General features: G+C 40.1%; 1 protein-coding gene across 4 annotated transcripts in view; it reads left to right on the top strand.

The window, feature by feature from the left end:
* ncam2a (neural cell adhesion molecule 2a) overlaps window positions 1-19,883 on the top strand; it is a 343,057-nt gene that overhangs the window by 285,514 nt on the left and 37,660 nt on the right. For all 4 annotated transcript variants that reach the window (XM_088331814.1, XM_088331815.1, XM_088331813.1 and 1 more), the window contains exon 8: window positions 4,963-5,108. In XM_088331814.1, coding sequence (XP_088187940.1) covers window positions 4,963-5,108 — 146 coding nt within the window. The remainder of the gene's footprint in view (window positions 1-4,962; window positions 5,109-19,883) is intronic.

Here is a 19,883-nt window from a genome sequence, read left to right as displayed (position 1 = left end):
CATCCAAAAATGTTCTCAATGTGGGCGATAATCAAATGATGAATGGTTTTTCTAATTGATTAATGTTAATCAATTTGACAAACATTGTAATTTTGTTATATTACAACATTTATCTTGTGTAATATTTTTCTATCCGTCCAAATTTCGTAATTTGAATCTCAAAAAACAGTTATATGGAGAGCTTATTCAGAAGACAATTTTTCATCAATTGCGGACCAAAAAAGGTTTTAACTTTTTTTTTTACAGAATGTCTCAAAACTTCCCCCCTGAGTTAAAACCTAAGTTCACTATCTATGAATACGAGTGCAATAAGACAGTATTTATAAATTTGCATGATGAATTTATCAATCTTTCTCGCGTACATTTATACTTTGTATTAACAAGACTCTCTATAACTTCAAGCAGACGTATTCTTGAATGTTGTTGTGTTTCGGTCTTTGATTTGCGTATTCCACATTACATTCACCATTTGAATGTTGCTTTTGTCCCATCAAAAATATTTTCAAAATGTGTCCATGTCAAACACAAAATGACTTTATTGTCTTTTTTGTCAGTTCCACTGACAACGAGTGCAGGAATCTCCTGTTAGCTCTCTGGAGTGTGCTCCATCACCCCCGTGATCTCGTTGATGAGCGCAGCTGGGATGTGCTCCATCACTCCCTTGGCCTCGCTGTTGATAAGCGGCGCAGATAATGGATGACTGATGTCTTTGTTCTCAACTGTTTTTCCCCCTTTCAGCAAATAATTTTTGTCCATGACCTCTTTTTGACAGATTGATATGTCCTTTGGAAAGTGCATTGACTTTCAAAAAGAAAAGAAAGTCTTTTGTGGAATTCACTGGCACTTAAGAGTCTCATTAATTTTATTGTGCTTACGTACTGGGATTTTTAGTAAATTAGCCGGATTATTCAATGTCTTAAATTTTTCTCTAAACTTAAGTACTAGTAGACATTATCTTAGTTTAATCAATTTCTATCCATTTATTTCCCATACAATTATTTTTAAATTAGCCTGATATGTCTCGAAATCAACTAATCCGTTATTTTCATTTCATATGACCCTCTTCAAGATTGATCAATTTGTTTCTCATTGTCTTCTAAAAATGCTCTTCCATAGACACCGTTTCCTTTTAACCAAACCATAGGTCAGTATTTGTTACACATTTGTTTATCATTTGTCAATTGTAACACTCATTCTAAAAAATTCAGTGTGGAATCAATTGTCCTCCCAGAAGATCCAGTCCTTTGGGCTAAACTTGTCAAAATTCCAAACCCTCACACTATCTAAACATCGAAAATCTCAAAAGATCTAAAAAAAAAAAAATCTCAAAAAATGCCAAATCGAACTTAATGTCAAAACTTTCTAATTGTATTTTCCTCTCTCTGTAATCATACTCAATCTTTTGTTATTGATTCAATATAGAGCAATGCATACTTGTCACTTATGAATTATCTTGTTGAGTCGTATTTATTTTATTTTCATTATCTTTTATTCTGCGCGACAATCTTTGTTTCTACGCATTAGTCTTCGTTCTATGCAGCCCTTCGAGATCCCTTGTGATTAAGGCTATACAAATCAACATGATCTGGTCGGACTATTAATACTTGTTTCTTTTTTCTTTTCTGTTTAAAAGAAACATTTCATTCAGTGACTGAAATAGCTTTAGCTACGTTATTAATGATTTCTAGTCTCGAATTTTCTTTTCTGTATTAATTTGTCATCATTTTCATATTTCTTTCAAAATTGTGATTATTTGAAATGGTTCAAATGACCTGCATTATTTTATTGAGAGTAATTTATTATTGAACACGAGAACATTTAAGGAAATAATCTTTTTATGTATTAGGCCTTTTTTGAATTTGTCCATTTACGAACGAGAAGATGGACACTAAAATTATGGACGGTTTCCAGTCATCTTCATTGCTTTTTTTCTCCTTGCTTTATTAGGAGCAAAACTACAGGTCTTAAAGTTATTACCCTTTTGCTATTCACATATTCAACGAGAAATGATTAGTTCGGTTTCCCTTTAAGTTGTCATTATCATTTAGTTACTCTTTAACAAAGATTTAACGCATTACAAGCCTTACCGTTATTTTGGTTTTGCTGTTGGAATTTTTATTTTTCTGCACGCCGATCTTAGGGGCCGGTCACACAGCCGTTTGCGGCTGAATCACGGCTCAAATTTTGCGTTTTTTTTTTGCCCGTGGTTGCCCGGGATGGAAAATGCGCAAAATTGGCCAACCCGCTGTTCATCGGTGGTATGCCCGCAAAACAGATGCCGGCGACTGTTCCGCTTCCTCATCGCGTCATTTCTGCGTCATTTTCTCGTGTGGACCACGGGTATAAAAGCTCCCGAGCCGGTGTTGTGCCCAAATCCGACTCCTACGCAACACCCACACCGCCCCACCCCCTCGCGTGACTTTTTCATCCACGTTAACAAACGCATTTTGTAGAATACGATCTCACTTTATTGTTTAAATAAACGCGTTATATAGACTAGGATCTCCCAATTGTTATAATTAGCTCGCTTTATAGTTTTAATAAGCGTTTTATATAGAATAAGATCGCTTTCGTTGGAAGCGCAGCAGAATGCGCATGAAGCGTTCACGCGAGGGGGGGAGGATTTACCGTTCGATTACGTTCACAACAAAAATAAAGACGGAATGGTATAAGTTGTATTACATTTCCAACAAATGCAAGACGAAGTGGTTTGGGTTATATGTTCGCCATTACATTCCCTATAAGTGAGATAAAACGAGGTAAAAGTGGATGTGTTAGCGAGGGGATGCATGTCTCGGCACCGGGCTGTAAAGATCATAACCGCACAAGACACAGTCCCGTGGAGATCAAGATTTCACGCTATGGCATCATTTTTATCATATTATCTTGAAAAGAAATGTCAAGGAATAAAAATGGATTGAGACGAGGTCACTACGCTGACAGGGGGGTGGGGGGGTTGTTAAGGGTTATTGTTCTATCTTCTTTATTCATTATCCATTATCGATCAGTTCATAATAAGCTACAAAGCTTAGGAGCCGGGACTCTTACTCTCAGCCAAAAGGCCAAGCTAAGGTCCTTGCAATAAAGCCTTGCTGCGACCATTGAGAATGCACCAAAAGATTTATTCGAAATGAAGAGAAACTATGCTGACGGTGATCCATGTTCACCCCCTTGACGTCACGAGCACAACTGACGTGTGCTCGGCATTCGCGCTGTTTATACGCGGAGAAAGGCGTTTGACTGTCACACGCGTAACACGCTAATTTCACGTAATAACACCGCGATACAGGCGCAGAACATGCTATTACCATGCTCCACCCACGATTACCCGCTGAAATTTCCTGTCCTACCCATGTGTAAGCACGCCCTGGCCGCGGCCAGAACACGTCGTTCCGCGTCATTTCCGCGTCATTTCCTCGTGTTGACCACGTGTGCGGCACGCGGTTTAACACGTGCTCAAACTTTTGAGCAGCTCAAAAGTTTTGAGCGCGGCCAACCACGCGAAAATTTCCGACCGCGAGTAAAGCACTGCTCTATCTCGTCTATATGGCGGTCTCAAAACGTCCAACAGCGCCCAACAGCATCTGCTTCACGGCCAGAAACTTTTGGCCGTGGTTCAGCCTCAATAAGCTCGTGAAAGGCTGTGTGCCCGAATTGAGCAATCAGTTTCGCGCTGCCACCCGCGCGCGAATTTCCGACCTCGTGTTATGCACCGCTGTATCTCGTCTTAATGGCGATCTCAATGCGCCCAATAGCGTCCGCCTCGAAGGCAGAAATTTCTGGCTGTGATTCAGCCGCAAATGTCTGTGTGACCGGCCCCTTAGCTAATGAGATCTCGTCGCTTCAAGATTACGTCATTGTTGGTGGTAATTCTTGTCGAGCAAAGGTTAAGTCAGTCTTTTTTTATTAGACAAGCGGCTTTTTTTCCCTGTTCAATTCATCAAAGAGAGCTTGCTTTTAAACGGCTCATTTGCTTTGATGATATATATATATATATATATATATATATATATATATATATATATATATATGGGCAGCACGGCGGCGCAGTGGTTAGCGCTTGTGCCGCACAGTTCATGTCATGGGAACCTGTCGTGGGTTCAAATCCAGCTCCAGACTTTCTGTGCGGAGTTTGTATGTTCTCCCCGTGCTTGCGTGGGTTTCCTCCGGGCACTCCGGTTTCCTCCCACATTCCAAAAACATGCATTTCAGGTGAATTGGCCGGTCCCTAGGTGTGAATGAGCGAATGAGTTGTCTGTCCCCATGTGCCCTGCGATTGGCTGGCAACCAGTTCAGGGTGTCCCCTGCCCACTATATAAAAATCACCAACATACCTACCAACCTACCTACGTACAAATGTGCAACAAGATCTCTCTACCTCTTGATACTTTTATTATTACATAAATCAAATACACCAGTAATTATTTATGGTCATTATTCTTCGTACCCATTAAACAACGTATGTTTATACCACACTCCTGTGAGTGGTCTCCCAACAAGCTAAAACAGTACATCAAATCAAGCTTGCTGCTTCCCTACCCGACGTGTCAAGAATGCATGAACTGACAGCGTTAAAAAAATGGAGAATGAATATTATCTATCATTTTACTCAAAGCTCTTCAAGCTTCCTTTGAGCTTGTTTACCCAGGCTGATGATTGTGTTAAAGTGATCTGGGACAACCAACCTTCCAAAAGAAATCTTATGTGTTTAATGTCTGCGAAAGCGGCAAATGCATCGCAGCAGAGGCAGGATGGATATTTTATCTGTGAATCTGTTGAAAGCGGGCCAGAGGGTTTCCTCCTCTACTCGACAGAAACCTGTGATTTATAAATCATCAGCTCCTCAATCAACCGTGTGTTTTTAAACCTGGCGGCGGCGCCTTCATCTCCTCTCTCTGACTGCGCTCTCATCTTCTCTCCCTTTTTTTCCCTCCTCCCTGACGGATCCTTCCTGGCCTGCAGTCCAGCCCCACATCACGCAACTGAAGAACGTAAAGGCGGTAGAGGGAAGCGCCACCATGATCTCTTGCATCGCTGACGGCGAACCTTTGCCGGACATTTCATGGAGACGAGCCAATGACGGGCGCACTTTTGTGGACGGCGACAAGGTACATATTGACCAAAATGCCCATCATCCTTTGCTACTTTGCGTTTTGTATTTTACTGCCTCAGTGCATCACAGGTAGATAGAAATATATTATGCAATTCCTACTCGGAGGCCGGTTTTTGTCAGTCCTGGCAGCTTTTTTTTGCCGATACGTTGACAAAAACTGCATCCACGGTCCTTTATCCCCAATTCCATATTGGTGTGAGCACGAGGGAGCAGAGCGCATTTTTCTGCCAATCTGTCCACACTAAAAAAAAAACAACTCATTAGACCATAATCCATTATGCCAGATCGCATCTTGCTGCGAGTGTTGGACAGCTCTTTTTTCAGGAGGGCTGCCGTTCTAGCCCACCTAAAATGAAATGCTTGTTTGTGGACTGTGATCCTTTATTCCCAATCCCATATTGCTGTGAGCCATTTCGGCCTGACTAAATGAAATGCACACTTGTGGCTGTGATCCATTAACTCCAGTAACACTATTGCCTAGTTCCTGGACTGGCAGAGTGCATTTTTGTTGGGCCCGCTGCTGTTACTATATTTCCTCACAAATGAACTATACGCGACTGCGATCTATTATCCCCAATCCCATACTGTTGCAGGCAGGGACCAGCAGTTGTCACTTTTGTCGGGAGACTTTCCTTTTTGGCCTGCATAAAATGAAATGTACAGTTGTGGCTTCAGTCTATTTTTCTTAGAATGTAGCTGTGTCATGGTTTAAACACGTATATGATTGTGATTATATTATAAATATATAGCGTTCGTTTTTTTTTTCTCTCATGACCTTTGTGAACATTACAGTCCAGTAGTATAGTATATCCTAGTGCAAAAATGATAGCATTATTTTTACTTTACAGAGTGGAATAGTATGTTTTTGGCCCCTTTATGGCATCTTCCCCACTGTAGAATAACAAATATTTTGTCTTCTTAGAAAAGTTTTAAATTAAAACGTTGCATTGTCTCTGTGTGTAAAAGGTTTGTTTTTAAAATGATTGGCTACTATTGCGCAACATAATACCAAATCCTTATCTGCTATCTGTTTATGCCACAGTATCATTAAAATACAGACATGCTATTGGCTGAAATAGCTCCCACAATGCCTTTGCTGTGCTTCATAACGACTTTGCGAGTTGGCAATAGGATATTGCATTTATCCGCTACTAGTCCAAGGTCTTGCAATGCTAAAGGGAGAAGCAAAAGCATAACAACATCAAAATGACACTTGGTCGTTATTAAATACGGAGGGAAGTAAAGCGGTGAAAAAAAATGTAGGTCCATTTTTTTCATACGATTAACTTTTTTTGCATTGTTCACCACCCAATCTTGGGGCTCTGTAATGGAATGACCTGATTTTAGGGTTTTCTCAAGGGAAATGAACAATTTTTGGGGGGTCATTTCTTAAGAGGCGACAGAATGTACATGGAAAATACTTCTTAAATGTGACAGAAAAGGATATTTTTTTTTTATTATTGTGACAGTGATGAAGTACTTGGGCCTTTATGCAGGTTTTGTTATTTGTATAAAAACATTTTGGGGGGACAATAATAAAGCTTTCTACCTCACAGACTTCAGCAATCACATAAACCCCACAAAGAAGTAAGATTACTGTACACAGTTTTGAATAAAAGTATGTGAGGCAGACAAAATCAAAAACAAGCAAGTAAGTGTATGCAGATTGGAGAGTAAATTGAGTGTGGAACGTTCTGCTTTTAACTTAAATGACAGTGTTCATCCATCACAACTCGCCGAGTTAGTTTTTGTGCGTTGAGGTGTGTTAGGCTCCCTTTTACATTTCCATAATTGCATTTGCAACTTCTTATTTATCAGGCAAAGAGGTTCAAGTCAGCAAACACATTCATTAATCTATGGCGTGACCTTTTAAAGATAAAAAAAAATCTGTACTGTAGATGGTATTGTCTTCTTTTAGGAGGGTAGGTTCAGTTCTGGCACTGCAGAATTTCTGATCATCGCTGACTACACATACATAAAGAAGGAATATTATACGATCTGGGCCAGAGTTTGGGATTTTGGACCAGTCTGAACACACCGTTTACATGTCTAATAACAAACAACAACCCCTGATGATTTTTCACCTAATTTAACAAATAACAGTGCTTATTAAGCCCCACGGTCAAAGGCTTCCACTATGTATAGATGGATACAACTTTGGCATCCACTATTTTTGCCATGCAGAAGGTAAAAATCTCAGGAGAAATCAACTAATACACATTAGGCTTCTCTTAAGCTTGGGAGCCGGAGTTTGCGCGTATCATTCGTCCCTTTACGACAGATCCCACAATGCTTTGAGGTATAGAAATATCTTGCAGGTGTGCACAATCGGATTACGTCAATGGGTATTCATGCACAAGTGATCAAAAAAATCGAAAGACTAACCCTACCATTGCAATCGGAATACTCGTGGTAGGACAAAGACCTTGATCGGATTTCTCTTCGAGTTTACACATCTTGGTCAGAATACTGACAATAGTCCATTTCCAATCGAATTATCGCTGTATGTAAGAACAACTATTGTTTCTAAAGTAGCCTAAAGCAAAGCAATTATAGATATGTTTTAGGTTCTCATTAACATCCAGAATTATATCACGTGGGACATGGTGAAACTCGCTTACTCAATCCAAATCCATTCACATCTATGGAGAAACTATTAACGGCAACTATTTGCGCATTATAAGTTATGTGTAAATTAAGGCGCAAAATTGAAGAATTCATGCAAATCAGAAGAAAATGATCCTGTTTACTTTTATGAGGATATATATTAATTGCTTGTAAATCACTGCTTTCAACAAGACAAGATATGATTACTTTGATCGACGTAAAAGCAATGGCATTTAAATGCTGTCCTTGAAGAATAAAACAGATTATTTTATCTTAAAAGATGTCCTTGCCTTAATTGTCTCCTAAATTTTTAAGTCCTGATCGTTTGATTGTAATAGCAATGTTACTTAGCGAGCATAGCAATTCGCTTGCCTACCTTGTATTTCTCAAAAAACGCAAGCTTTGTTTCAATGGTCATCATGTTTATGCTATCTCCATTAGTAATACTGCAAACTTTGGGACCCATTGTGAAAAAATTCAATACAAAAAGTTCAGTGGGGTATCGCCAACTCAAAGAAATTTCTAAAATCTCATCTCATCTCATCTCTCATTAGCCGTACCGCTTATCCTCATTAGGGTCGCGGGGGGCTGGAGCCCATACCAGCCATCTCCGGGCAGTGGGCAGGGTACACCCTGAACTGGTTGCCAGCCAATCGCAGGGCACACAGGGACAGATAACTCATTCGCTCATTCACACCGACGGACAATTTGGACCGGCCAATTCACCTGAAATGCATGTTTTTGGAATGTGGGAGGAAACCGGGGTGCCCGGAGGAAACCCACGCAAGCACGGGGAGAACATACAAACTCCGCACAGGAAGTCTGGAGCTGGATTTGAACCCATGACAGGTTCCCATGACATGAACTGTGCAGCACAAGCGCTAACCACTGCGCCGCCGTGCTGCCCCGGTGTAGCTGATGAGAAATTTCTAAAATGAATGAAGCAAAAGGCACTGTTGGAGATAGTTGAGCCAATAGCATATCAGCATTTAAATAATGCGATGACACAAAGCAATTTCAAACCAACATCTTATATGACGTCGACGAATAGTACACTGGCATCTTAGAGAAGGTTGAAGTTTTTGGATGGGGAAAATAATTTCTTTTTAATGTTACATACTAGTAAAAATGCCTTAAAGAGGGGCTAAATAACATATTTTTTCACACCGTGAAGTCAAAACATCTTAAGGCAGGGATGACGTATCCTGGGGGTCTACTTTATTAAGCTGGCTATACACTACAATAACAACAAGCTTTCCAATCATCATTTGATCCATTTGTATTACTGCATTTTCACGACTATAAGGCACACTGGGTTATAAGGCACCCCCCCCAAAAATAGTCAAATATAGGACAAAAGTCCTATATTTTTCATACATACACTGGACTATAAGGCGCCACAGTGGGAAGGCCAACTAAACAGTCAGATAGTTCAGTCAAACTTATTAACCCCTCAACATTCTGACGGCTAGTGAAGAAGCAAAAACTTGTCTCAGACACGTACCAACACTGTGTCTGTACGGTGTCACCAATCACTGAAATGCGTCATTACACATATCATTAAGAAGGTTGAACTCCAAGAAATGCCAACCATTTCTTAGTTTCTATTTTCTTTTTAGCTGGCGACTGTGTGGACAGCAAAGTAAGAATTTCATTGTGCAGGGAAACGTGGTTCTTTACTGTGCATATGACAATAAACACTTTGAATTGAATTGACTTCAAAAATTGACTCATCAGAGAAACAAGATCAGAAGACACTGGGAAAATATTAAGCTCTCCAAAGTCATCTTGCAGCCATTTTGTTCAATAATAATAGCCCCATAATTCCTGTTTACAAATACAGACTACAGTAGTAAAAAATGTTTTCTCCAGGCCGTAGAGCAACCAAACGTGTGATTCATATCTTTTTCAGCCAGTTGCAGACTTTGTTTTGCCTCGCTTTAGCCTATGCAAGCCTGTAAATGTTGAAACGGACCAGCCTCCTTTACCTCTGAATAACTTTAGCCAATAATGACCGATTCAAACGATGATTCACACATTGGTTAGGAAATAAAACACCAGTATATATATCCCAGCATACACAACAGACTATTTCGTCAACGGAGGAAAATCTAGTCGGGGGCTGCTTGCCTTAGTTGCGAGACCTTGCAACACAATATTGATCCATGTATAAGGCACACTGTATTAAAAGGCACATGGTCAGCTATTGAAAAAAATAAAGGCTTCTAGGTGTGCCTTATAGTCGTGAAAATATGGTAGATTTTTATTCCAGGACTTATTTATTTTAAAATAAAGTATTTAACGAACATTCCAATGCACAGCTTCTTTAAACATGCAGGTTCCAGGAAAAAATAAAGCTCTGCATATCGCATCACTTCTGTAATTATTTGGGAGATCTGAATTAAACTATTATCAAAACCTAAGAGGCATTCACTTTTCATCGATGCCATTTGTTTCCATGGCATATATCAGCATGTCCAATGTCCGGCCCAGTAGCCAGTTACCGCCCGTGATACAATTTTTACTGCTATAATATTAATAACATATGGTCCACCAGTAATGTTGACCGCTTGTTTTTTCTTGAGAATTTTGAACACCCCCCATTTCTGACATTGCACCTGTAAAAAAAGGACAATTAACTGTGAGGGCCGCAGATTCCACAGGTGGAAGCTGGAGTATTACTTTTAGCAAAATTCGAAACAACTACGTCTGCCTGATTTTCCAAGAGACTGCGGCTGTTTTTAAAGAATATATTATCAAGAGACACCGCCTGACAAAATATGCTGAATACAACAAACTAACCAAAAACAAACCCTGTGAAAAGGTGAAGCAACTGGAAGCTGTTTTGACCACACACCAGCACTTTTTCACGAGAACCAAATGAAAATGCTACTAAGGCGAGCTAGGAGGTTGCAACGCTGATCGCCAGACACTGCAAACCTTTCACGGAGGATGAATTTATTTAAGACACTGAAAAATGCTAGGCTGAATAGTCTGCTCTCACACATTTCGATCTCGCAAAATCTGTCCCGCTTTCTGAAAAGTTTGGAAACCCTGGCATAGAATAACTTATGTAGTAATCAAAAGTCAACAGCGTGGAAAAAGAAAAAAAAAATCTGAACAAAAATGACACCAGTTAGTTTCAAGCCACGCTGACATTTAAAGCTGGCATTTCTAGTAAGTCGCCGGCATCGTGTTAAAAGCATTACAGCCCAGCCCCCCAGTGTGTGTGTGTGTGTGTGTGTGTCAGATGACTTGTTGTATTATTTATGCATTCTGTAAGCAGCACGTGTTTCACTTTTCCTTCTTCAATCTTTTAAACTGATGCACCTTTCAGGTGTGTGCTGCCCCTCGTGCACAGTGCGACTGCGATTGCACAAACAAGAGTGTAACCTGTGTGAGCATGTGCTCGTCTGCACTTCACTGTTGTGTGCTGGCTGGCTTCTTGCCTTCAACTGAGCTGCATATCAAACAGGCTGCAGTTCGGAGGCTGCTTCGGTCTCCACGCAGCCCTCCAACAGACCCCCCCACCACCACCCCTTGGCACTGAGGGATGGAGGAGTCTGGCTGAGGGGGGAGAAGGGTATATGGGTGAGGGGTTTTTAGCCAATCGTTTCCTGACTGAGAGACTTCCCTTTTGGAAGGTGTCCACTCTCGCTCTCCTCCTCCCTTATCCTTAGCTTTCAGAGCGTGCCCACTGCTACAATCCCTTTGACCCTAGCTTGAGAAGCAAACAGTTGAAGTGTGAAGTGCTGAGCCACTGCTACTTGTTGCCTGATGCTACTCCTGAGATAAGGGCTGCAATAGGGATAATTGGACAAGGCCGAAACAACGTGGAATACATTTTTTGAGAGGCGAGAGGGGTGGATAGTGCAACCAACTAATACAGGGGTCTCAAGACCGGAAGACAATAGCTTAGGGCCCCCGCTCTAATAAGAAACCTAATGTTATTGCATGTGCACCAGTTTGACAAGGATGCTACCTCCCTGCTATTTAGGTTGGTAGGCTGGTATACTTGAAAATGCTACCAGGATAAAAAATAAGAGTAAGATAAGTTTTGTTGCAGTGTGCCTTAAACATGGTATTTAAAAGTCGGTATACTTGGCTGACTGATCCCTTCAAAAGCATGGGACTTAGCAAATCAGAAAGAGAAAGACTGATACGAACACGTAGTGAGAGAGAGAGAAAGACACAGAGACGGAGAGAGAATGAATGATTGAGAGGGACAGGCAGGGAGAAATAGGGAGAGACAGAGGGAAAGGAATAGAGTGGAAAGTGAGAGACAGAGAGAGACAGAGAGAAAGCTACAGAGAAACCAAAAGGGGGTGGTTTCTGGGAAAACACAAAGTAAAAGGCAGACACAGTAGGAGTTAATTCACACAAGTGAATCCATCCATCCATCCATTATCTGCACCGCTTATTCTCAGTAGGGTCGTGGGGGTGCTGGAAACCATCCCAGCTATCTTCGGGCAGTGGGCAGGGGACACCCTGAACTGGTTGCCAGCAAGTCGCAGGGCACACAGAGAGAGACAACTCTCTCGCTCAACACCCAGGGACAATTTTGGACCGGCCAATTAACCTGACATGCATGTTTTTGGAATGTGGGGAAACTGGAGAACCTGAACAAAACCCACACAAGCACAGGGAAAACATACAAACTCTACACAGGAAGGGTTGATCCCATAACCTCAGAACTGTGCCGCATATGCACTAACCACTGCGCTGCCGTGCTGCCCACAAGTGAATCCAAGTAATATAAATTGTATATGTCTACTATTATATATAGCTTTAGTTTTCATTTTTTTCTCTAGTGTTGTTACAATACTTGCTGTCAAAATACCTTCTTCTGTATATATATATATATATATATATATATATATATATATATATATATCCATCCATTCATCCATTATTTGCACCGTTTATCCTAGTGCTGGAGCCCATCACAGCCATCTTCGGGGCACTGGGCAGGGGACACCCTGAACTGGTCGCCAGACAGTCGCAGGGCACACAGGGACGGACAATTTGCTCGCCCATTCACACCTAGGGACAATTTGGACCGGCCAATTCACCTGACATTCATGTTTTTGGAATGTGGGAGGAAACCGGTGTGCCCAGAGGAAACCCACACAAGCACGGGGAGAACATGCAAACCCCGCACAGGAAGGTTGGTATGACCTCAGAACTGCACCGCACACGCGCTAACAACTGCGCTGCCGTGTTATATATATATATATATATATATATATATATATATATATATATATATATATATATATATATATATATATATATATATATATATATATATATATTTACAAAACAGGGGCTTTTATCAGAACGTTTCCTGTGGAAAACACAAAGTAGCGCAACTTCAACAAGACCCTAGCTACTGCTGACTCCCGGTAAATTGAAATTGTATACCTTGAAAAACGGTTGGTAGGAATTGACCTTTTATAACACTATTCACAATCCTAAATTTGCATCAGAAAAGAACCACACAATTGTCCAAAATGTCCTTATCGTGTTAAAAAATGCAGACAGACAAACACAGCTTGACACAGATCGTTGTTCTGTTTGCTCATTCATAGTCACTCAATGTATTAGGAAGTGCAGATGGAAAGAGTTCAATCACAGGCTGCTAATTGGGTTATAGCCTAGGCTGTGTTGATTAATTAAGAGAGGAATGTGAGGGGAAGTGTGCTCTGTCTCTTCAAACACACTTTCCGTCTGCTGGTAAAGACGTCTCAATGGATTTCCATATGGACCGCAGCAGCTAGCTAGGTTTTCTCAATGTAGAACATATTCTTAGGAGTTTTATATATTTAACCTTGATTGGGATTCCTTGTTACATATTGTTTGTCATGACTACTTATTCATATTCCATTTATTTTTATATGTTCTTGCGGCAGTTGACAAATTTGCAAAAAACATTTGTCGCCTCTTTTGGAACGCTCAAGAAAGGTGCAACTGGCAGTAATGCATGACTACTATTTTGTGTTAACAATGCACTTCGACCACCAGTGGTAATGCAATATTCCAAAATAAAATTCCACTGTGTTCCCGGCAGTATATTTTGAACACTGTGGATTGAAAGTGTCTAGAAAATAAAACGATAACGACGCTTGCTGGGACATATTCACTGGAAGAAGAATTTCACCTCAAGAATGCTATTTGTATAATAAAATACTGTAATCCCTCGTTTAAGAGGACAACAATCGCCCTGTAATGTGGGAATTCCCGCGAAATAAGCCGCACAGATGTTCATTTTAGGGGTAAACAACGCAAAAGACCACGCATGACATATTTGCCTGCCCCCCTCTAGGCAATAGTTGACTGGATAGTAGTCAAAATAGTACTTTTCATTACAGGCAGGTCACAATTGCACGCTTCAGAGGCCGGCTTCCACCTGTTCTCCACAATATTTAATCGGTGATAAGGGACCACAGCCACAACTGTACATCTACTTTTTTGAGAGCTAGAAGGGCTTGCCTCCCGACAAAAGTGCCTTCTGCTGGCCCCCACATACAGACTTGGGGATAGAGCAGCGATATTTGATAACAGCTACAAGAATGATTTCCATTTCAGGCAGAAATAATGAAAAAAAGCCACAATTCATGATAGAAATTTGTCTCTCTTGGCCTACGCTCTCAGCAATTATCAACTAGAGATAATGGATTGCGGCCAAAACAGTGCAGTTCATTTTATGTCGGCCAGAACAGCATGCTCCCTGAAAACAATGCCTTCTGCCTGCCCCCGCTCGCAGCGATATCAGATTGGAGATAATGGATCACGGCTGCACGAGTGTTGTTCGTTTTCAGCAGAAAGAGTAGAAAACAAGCCGCAATGCATGACAGAAATTGACTCTCAGCTCGTGGTCCAAGCAATAGTCACCCAGATATGATGGATTGCAGCCAAAAAGTACAGTTAATTTAGATGGTAGGGCGCCCGCTCCGAGACTGAGAGGTCGCTGGTACAAGCCTCGGCCGAGTCATACCTAAGACTTACAACATTGGTACTCATTGCCTCCCTGCTTGGCGCTCGGCATTAGGGGTTGGAATTAGGGGGTTTGGTCACCTAATGACTAAAATGGCTGCGCCCTGTTTGGCTGCGGCTGGATTTCAACTGTACAGGTCAGGTGTATCGACATTTCGTTCTGTGTGCATGGTTACAAAGAATGACAATAAAAGTAAATTCTATTTCTATTTCTATTTCTATTCGAATACTTAAATGGCCCAAAGCCCCCAAAAAGTGTGTTCTGCCCGCCCCTGCTCTCAAAAAAAGTTGAACAATGACAACAGATAGCGGCCACAACTTTGCAGATAATTGTAAGCAGGCAAGAATGACACATTTCTTGACAAAGGTGTGCTCTGGCGGTCGCCATAGACTGCAATTTGCGATCGGGGATAATGGACCACAGAATATTTTTAAACTAGCAATGCACTTTGGACGCACATTACAAAGCGCAAAGTACAGAAGAAGTAAAGTATGCCAAAAATAAACCGGCAATTAAGATATTTAGTTTCTTCAACAAGATTATGTATGTATCTACTGTTCCAGGACACACATTCAATTAATCTGTCATGAGATATTTATACACAAACACAATGATGGACTTTTAATGCTACAAAAACAAAGAGATCAATGATCTCTTTCATGAAGTTCATGAAAATTATTTGACGGGGAGGAAACAATATGTAAAAATGGGAGAATTGTCATCTGAATACTGTGGGTCATAATAGACAATAAATTAAGTTGGAAAACACACATCAGACACATACAAACTAAGCTATCTAAAAGCATTTCAATAAATAATAAAACCAAATTTCTTTTAAATTATAATGCATTGTATTTATTATATTGTTCTCTAGTTCTGCCATGTTTAACATATTGTGCAGAAGTCTGGGGCAATAATTACAAAAGTTCACTACACCCCTTTTTTATCCTTCAAAAACGTGCAATAAGAACCATACACAGGGTAGGATATCGGGATCATACTAATATTTTATTCATGCAGTCCAAATGATTAAAATATGATGATTTAATAAAAAAATGTCACTTCACAACTGTTATTTAAGGTCAACAAAAACATAGTGCCAGAAAACATACAAAAATTATTCACTCGGAAAGGGGGAAATTATAACTTGAGGGGCTGTAGTGAATTCAAAATCCCAAAGGTGAGAACAACCAGGAAAAGTATGTGTGTTTCTGTGTGTGGGGTCAAACTTTGGAATAATTTACAAGATGAGATCAAACACTATCCATGTGTTCAAATTTAAGTACGAAAAAGCATTACTGGCGAAATAAAGGGATGAAGAAAATGGGATATGAGGGAGATTGGAAATACTGCGTTTAAAACTATAGTTGACTTGCTGTTATTGTTGCTATTATTATATCAGAACTGTTATTATAAATATTAAGTTTTATTGTTGTTATTATCATTGGTGCCGCAGTGACATTTGGTAACTAGGCGCATTATGACGTTGAGAGATGGGTATTACGAAGATTAGTGTATAAAATATGTGATTATTGTAATTATTATAATCATTGATATCTGACCTATGGAATAAGTATATCTATGAGATCTTGTTATGTTAGACACAAGAGGAGAAGAGGATTTGTAAAATGTATTTAATAGGGAAGATAGAGGGGTAGGGAAAATAAGCATCTGCTTCTGACTACCCCTTTTAGAACATGTTAATCGACGTTATTTTGTTGTTGACTCATTGTTTTTGTCCTGTTTTTATTTTAATGTTCGAAATAAAAGTTTTCATTCATTCAAAAAAATATTTTCATTCAGGTTGTTTTTATTCTGATGTATGCACAAGCTTAGAGTTCTTCTTTATAAAGCCATTTTCATCTCAACCCAAGGGATGTATTTCTTTGCAGCGAGAGTCTACAATAAATTGTCTGGGATTGCAACGGCCAATTGACTCAGGCAATAACAGTGGATACCTGATGCATGGCCCTGTTATTGTTATTAGCCATTTCGGCCTTGTTGTCGAACGCCGAGTGCGCTTATGTGTTTGACAGCACCCGAGAGAACACTACGCGCCCATACTCATGGAGCAAAGCCGCTTTCAGCTCGATGATGAAACCAGGATTTCCAAACTGATTTTTCGGATCGTGGACGTCGCAGGGTTGACTCATCTGTAGGCTGCTCTACGATTGGTCAATATTTGGAGATGTATATTCTAATGCAGTGTTTCTCAACTAGTGAGATGGGACCCCAAAATAGTCCAAAAATAGACCTGTTTTTAGTTTTCGCTAGCCTTTTCCTTGGCAAATCAATGTTAAGAAGGAAAAAACTGAGTGGTAAATATACTATTTAAGAGTAGAGGGCAATAATATCCTGCTTGATCTCTTTCAACAAAGACCCGTTGAAGGGGACCACATCAAATTTTATTGTGATTGTTTGCGTCCTAATTCCTTTTTTTGCCCATATTAATGGGTCCCAAAAGAGTTAGTGATAAGGGGAACAAAACGTCGAAAACAGTTACACAACAATTAAGTTGAAGAACGAAATGTGTATAAGTGTTCCAGCGTTGCTTAAAGATACAGTAAATGGTTTGTCTATTTCACTGGTATATTAATCTTTATTTTCTTTATAGGTTAATAACTATCGTTACTTAGGTACACGGTTTATTAATACTTGGGGTACGTATTTCTTTCAGTATATGGCTATTTAAAACTGTCACGAGACGTGGCGGGGATGAAGAGGTGACCGGACCAGAACGGAGGCAAGAGGCATGAAGGGAGAACTCAAATGCGTTGACGATCCATAAGTTGCCCAATACTCCGGGGCAAAACAGAACAATACAGAGTTCCTCCGGCACGAACTCAACAGGACATGGCATAACAGACTAAAACATGACAAGGCATAACAGACTAAAACAGGACAAGCATAACAGACCGGGATTGTGTATAAGAGTAATAAACCAGCAACCGCAGAGCCCACAATGCAGCCTTAAATAGCAGACCCACAATTAGTGGAACTGCTTCAGCTGTTGCCCAGAGGGCGGGGCAGACTGGTCACCAAGGCGACCGTGACAAAAACTAGTTTTAAGTTGTACGTTTTTATGCGATGTAGGCTTATATGCAAGTATATTCCGTTTTTGAAGTCATCAATAAGCAGGTCGGTGCCTTGCATTGCTGCAAGGCCGCTATTTGTGTGTGAATGTGTGTGTGAATGGGTAAGTGTGAAGCACATTGTAAAGCGTTTTGGGAGGTTTTAATTGACTTGAAAAGAGCTATATAAATGCAGATCATTTACCATTTATCTTCTTTTTACTGCTCATTTTGAATATATTCTACTGTCTCTGCTTTAAACTGCCTAATTTTGTCTACGATAAATTTGAAAAGTGGAAAAGTTTTCTTAATTTGGGTCTTGTCTATAGGGTTAGATGGTGGGTCCTCAAGTAGGACTAGTTAAAGACTACTGTTCTATTGAACACAAGTAGTACACTAGACCGCCGGGCTACAGCATTAAGAGTCACATGATCTTAAAACCTCCTCTACCTTGCACACATGACAAAGTGATACAGAGGAGACAAAATATTGCTGCTACAACTAAACAAATGAAAATAAATAATAAATTGGGCTTCTGAGTTTTAGCCAGTACAGTACATTGTGTTCTGTTTTGTGAATGTTATCTTGCAATTGTGCGTACATGTGAATGCCCATTAAAGGTTGGCAATACTGGTGTTTTTGGATTTGAAGCGACTCATGTAAAAAAAGATTTAAGTAAAGGATAATATTGATTGATACTGAACCGAGTCTAATACTTTTTGCTTGGAAATCTCATGCTCAGTCAATAAGGGACCTGTCCCCCTTAGGTTATTTTATAATTACAATTAAAAACAGCCTAAAATAGTCATATTTTTCATAAATTGAAAAAAAAACTGTAATGCAAACTTTCACAGTATAAATATTTGTATTACAACTGTTTCTGACCAAAAGTCAAGAGTCAAACCAAAAAGAGCCGCAATGTAACGAATATACGAATATAACATGGTCAACATGAAGACGATAATACCTTCCATGTCACATTATTTTGAAAATGAAGTCAAAGTGCAATCAGTGTAAACAATACGATATGCCAACCTTTAAAGGTATAAAAAAATACTGTTGACAAAAGTTAAGAGAGTCAGACCCAAAAAGCAGCAATGTAAAATTATATATGTATATATTGCACAACAATGTCAATGAGACAACTAAAATACTGTATTTTCCAGACAATAAGAGCACCCGAAATCCCAAATTAGCCGGGGTTCTCAAAGTGCCTGTTACAATCCAGTCTGCCATAAGAATGTGTAGAATCTGTCCAGACCTACAAATACCTGGGTGAGCAGCTGGACAACAAACTGGACTGGACTGCCAACACAGAAGCTCTATGTAGGAAAGGTCAAAGCCGACTTTACTTCCTCAGAAGGCTAGCGTCTTTCAACATCTGCAAAAAGCTCCTGAAAATATTCTATGAGACTGTTGTGGCAAGCGCCCTCTTTTATACGGTAGTGTGTTGGGGAGGCAGCGTCATGAAGAAGGATGCCTCTCGTCTCAATAAACTGGCGAGGAAAGCGAGCTCTGTTGTGGGCACAGAGCTGGACAGCCTGACAAGTGTAGCTGAGAGACGGGCACTGGAAAAGATGCGGTTAATCATGGACAATTCATCACATCCACTACACAGCATTATATCCAGACAGAAGAACAGCTTCAGCGACAGACTGCTGTCAGTGTCTTGTACCACGGACAGACTGAAGAGATCTTTTCTTCCTCATGCCATGAGGCTCTTTAGCTCCACCCGGCAGAGTAAAGGCCCACATTAAACCACACCCCCATTGCATATTACCGAATGTTATTGCAATATGTATTCTGTGTAGCACTATCTAGATACTCTATAGAACATGCTACAGTGGGTATAAGCACGTCACATTGGGTGTTTATAGATTGTATTATTTTTGCTTTATTATTGTATTGTTTCTCTGCACAGGGATGCTGCTGGAAATGTGAATTTCCCTGCGGGGATGAATAAAGTATCTATCTATCTATCTATCTATCTATCTATCTATCTATCTATCTATCTATCTATCTATCTATCTATCTATCTATCTATCTATCTATCTATCTATCTATCTATCTATCTATCTATCTATCTATCTATCTA

Source organism: Urocampus carinirostris, chromosome 3, assembly GCF_059441175.1.
Source record: "Urocampus carinirostris isolate Australia breed hairy pipefish chromosome 3, RoL_Ucar_1.0, whole genome shotgun sequence".
NCBI lineage: Eukaryota > Metazoa > Chordata > Actinopteri > Syngnathiformes > Syngnathidae > Urocampus > Urocampus carinirostris.
The sequence above is the reverse complement of the archived record's forward strand: the minus strand, read 5'-3'. Positions and strand labels throughout refer to the sequence as shown.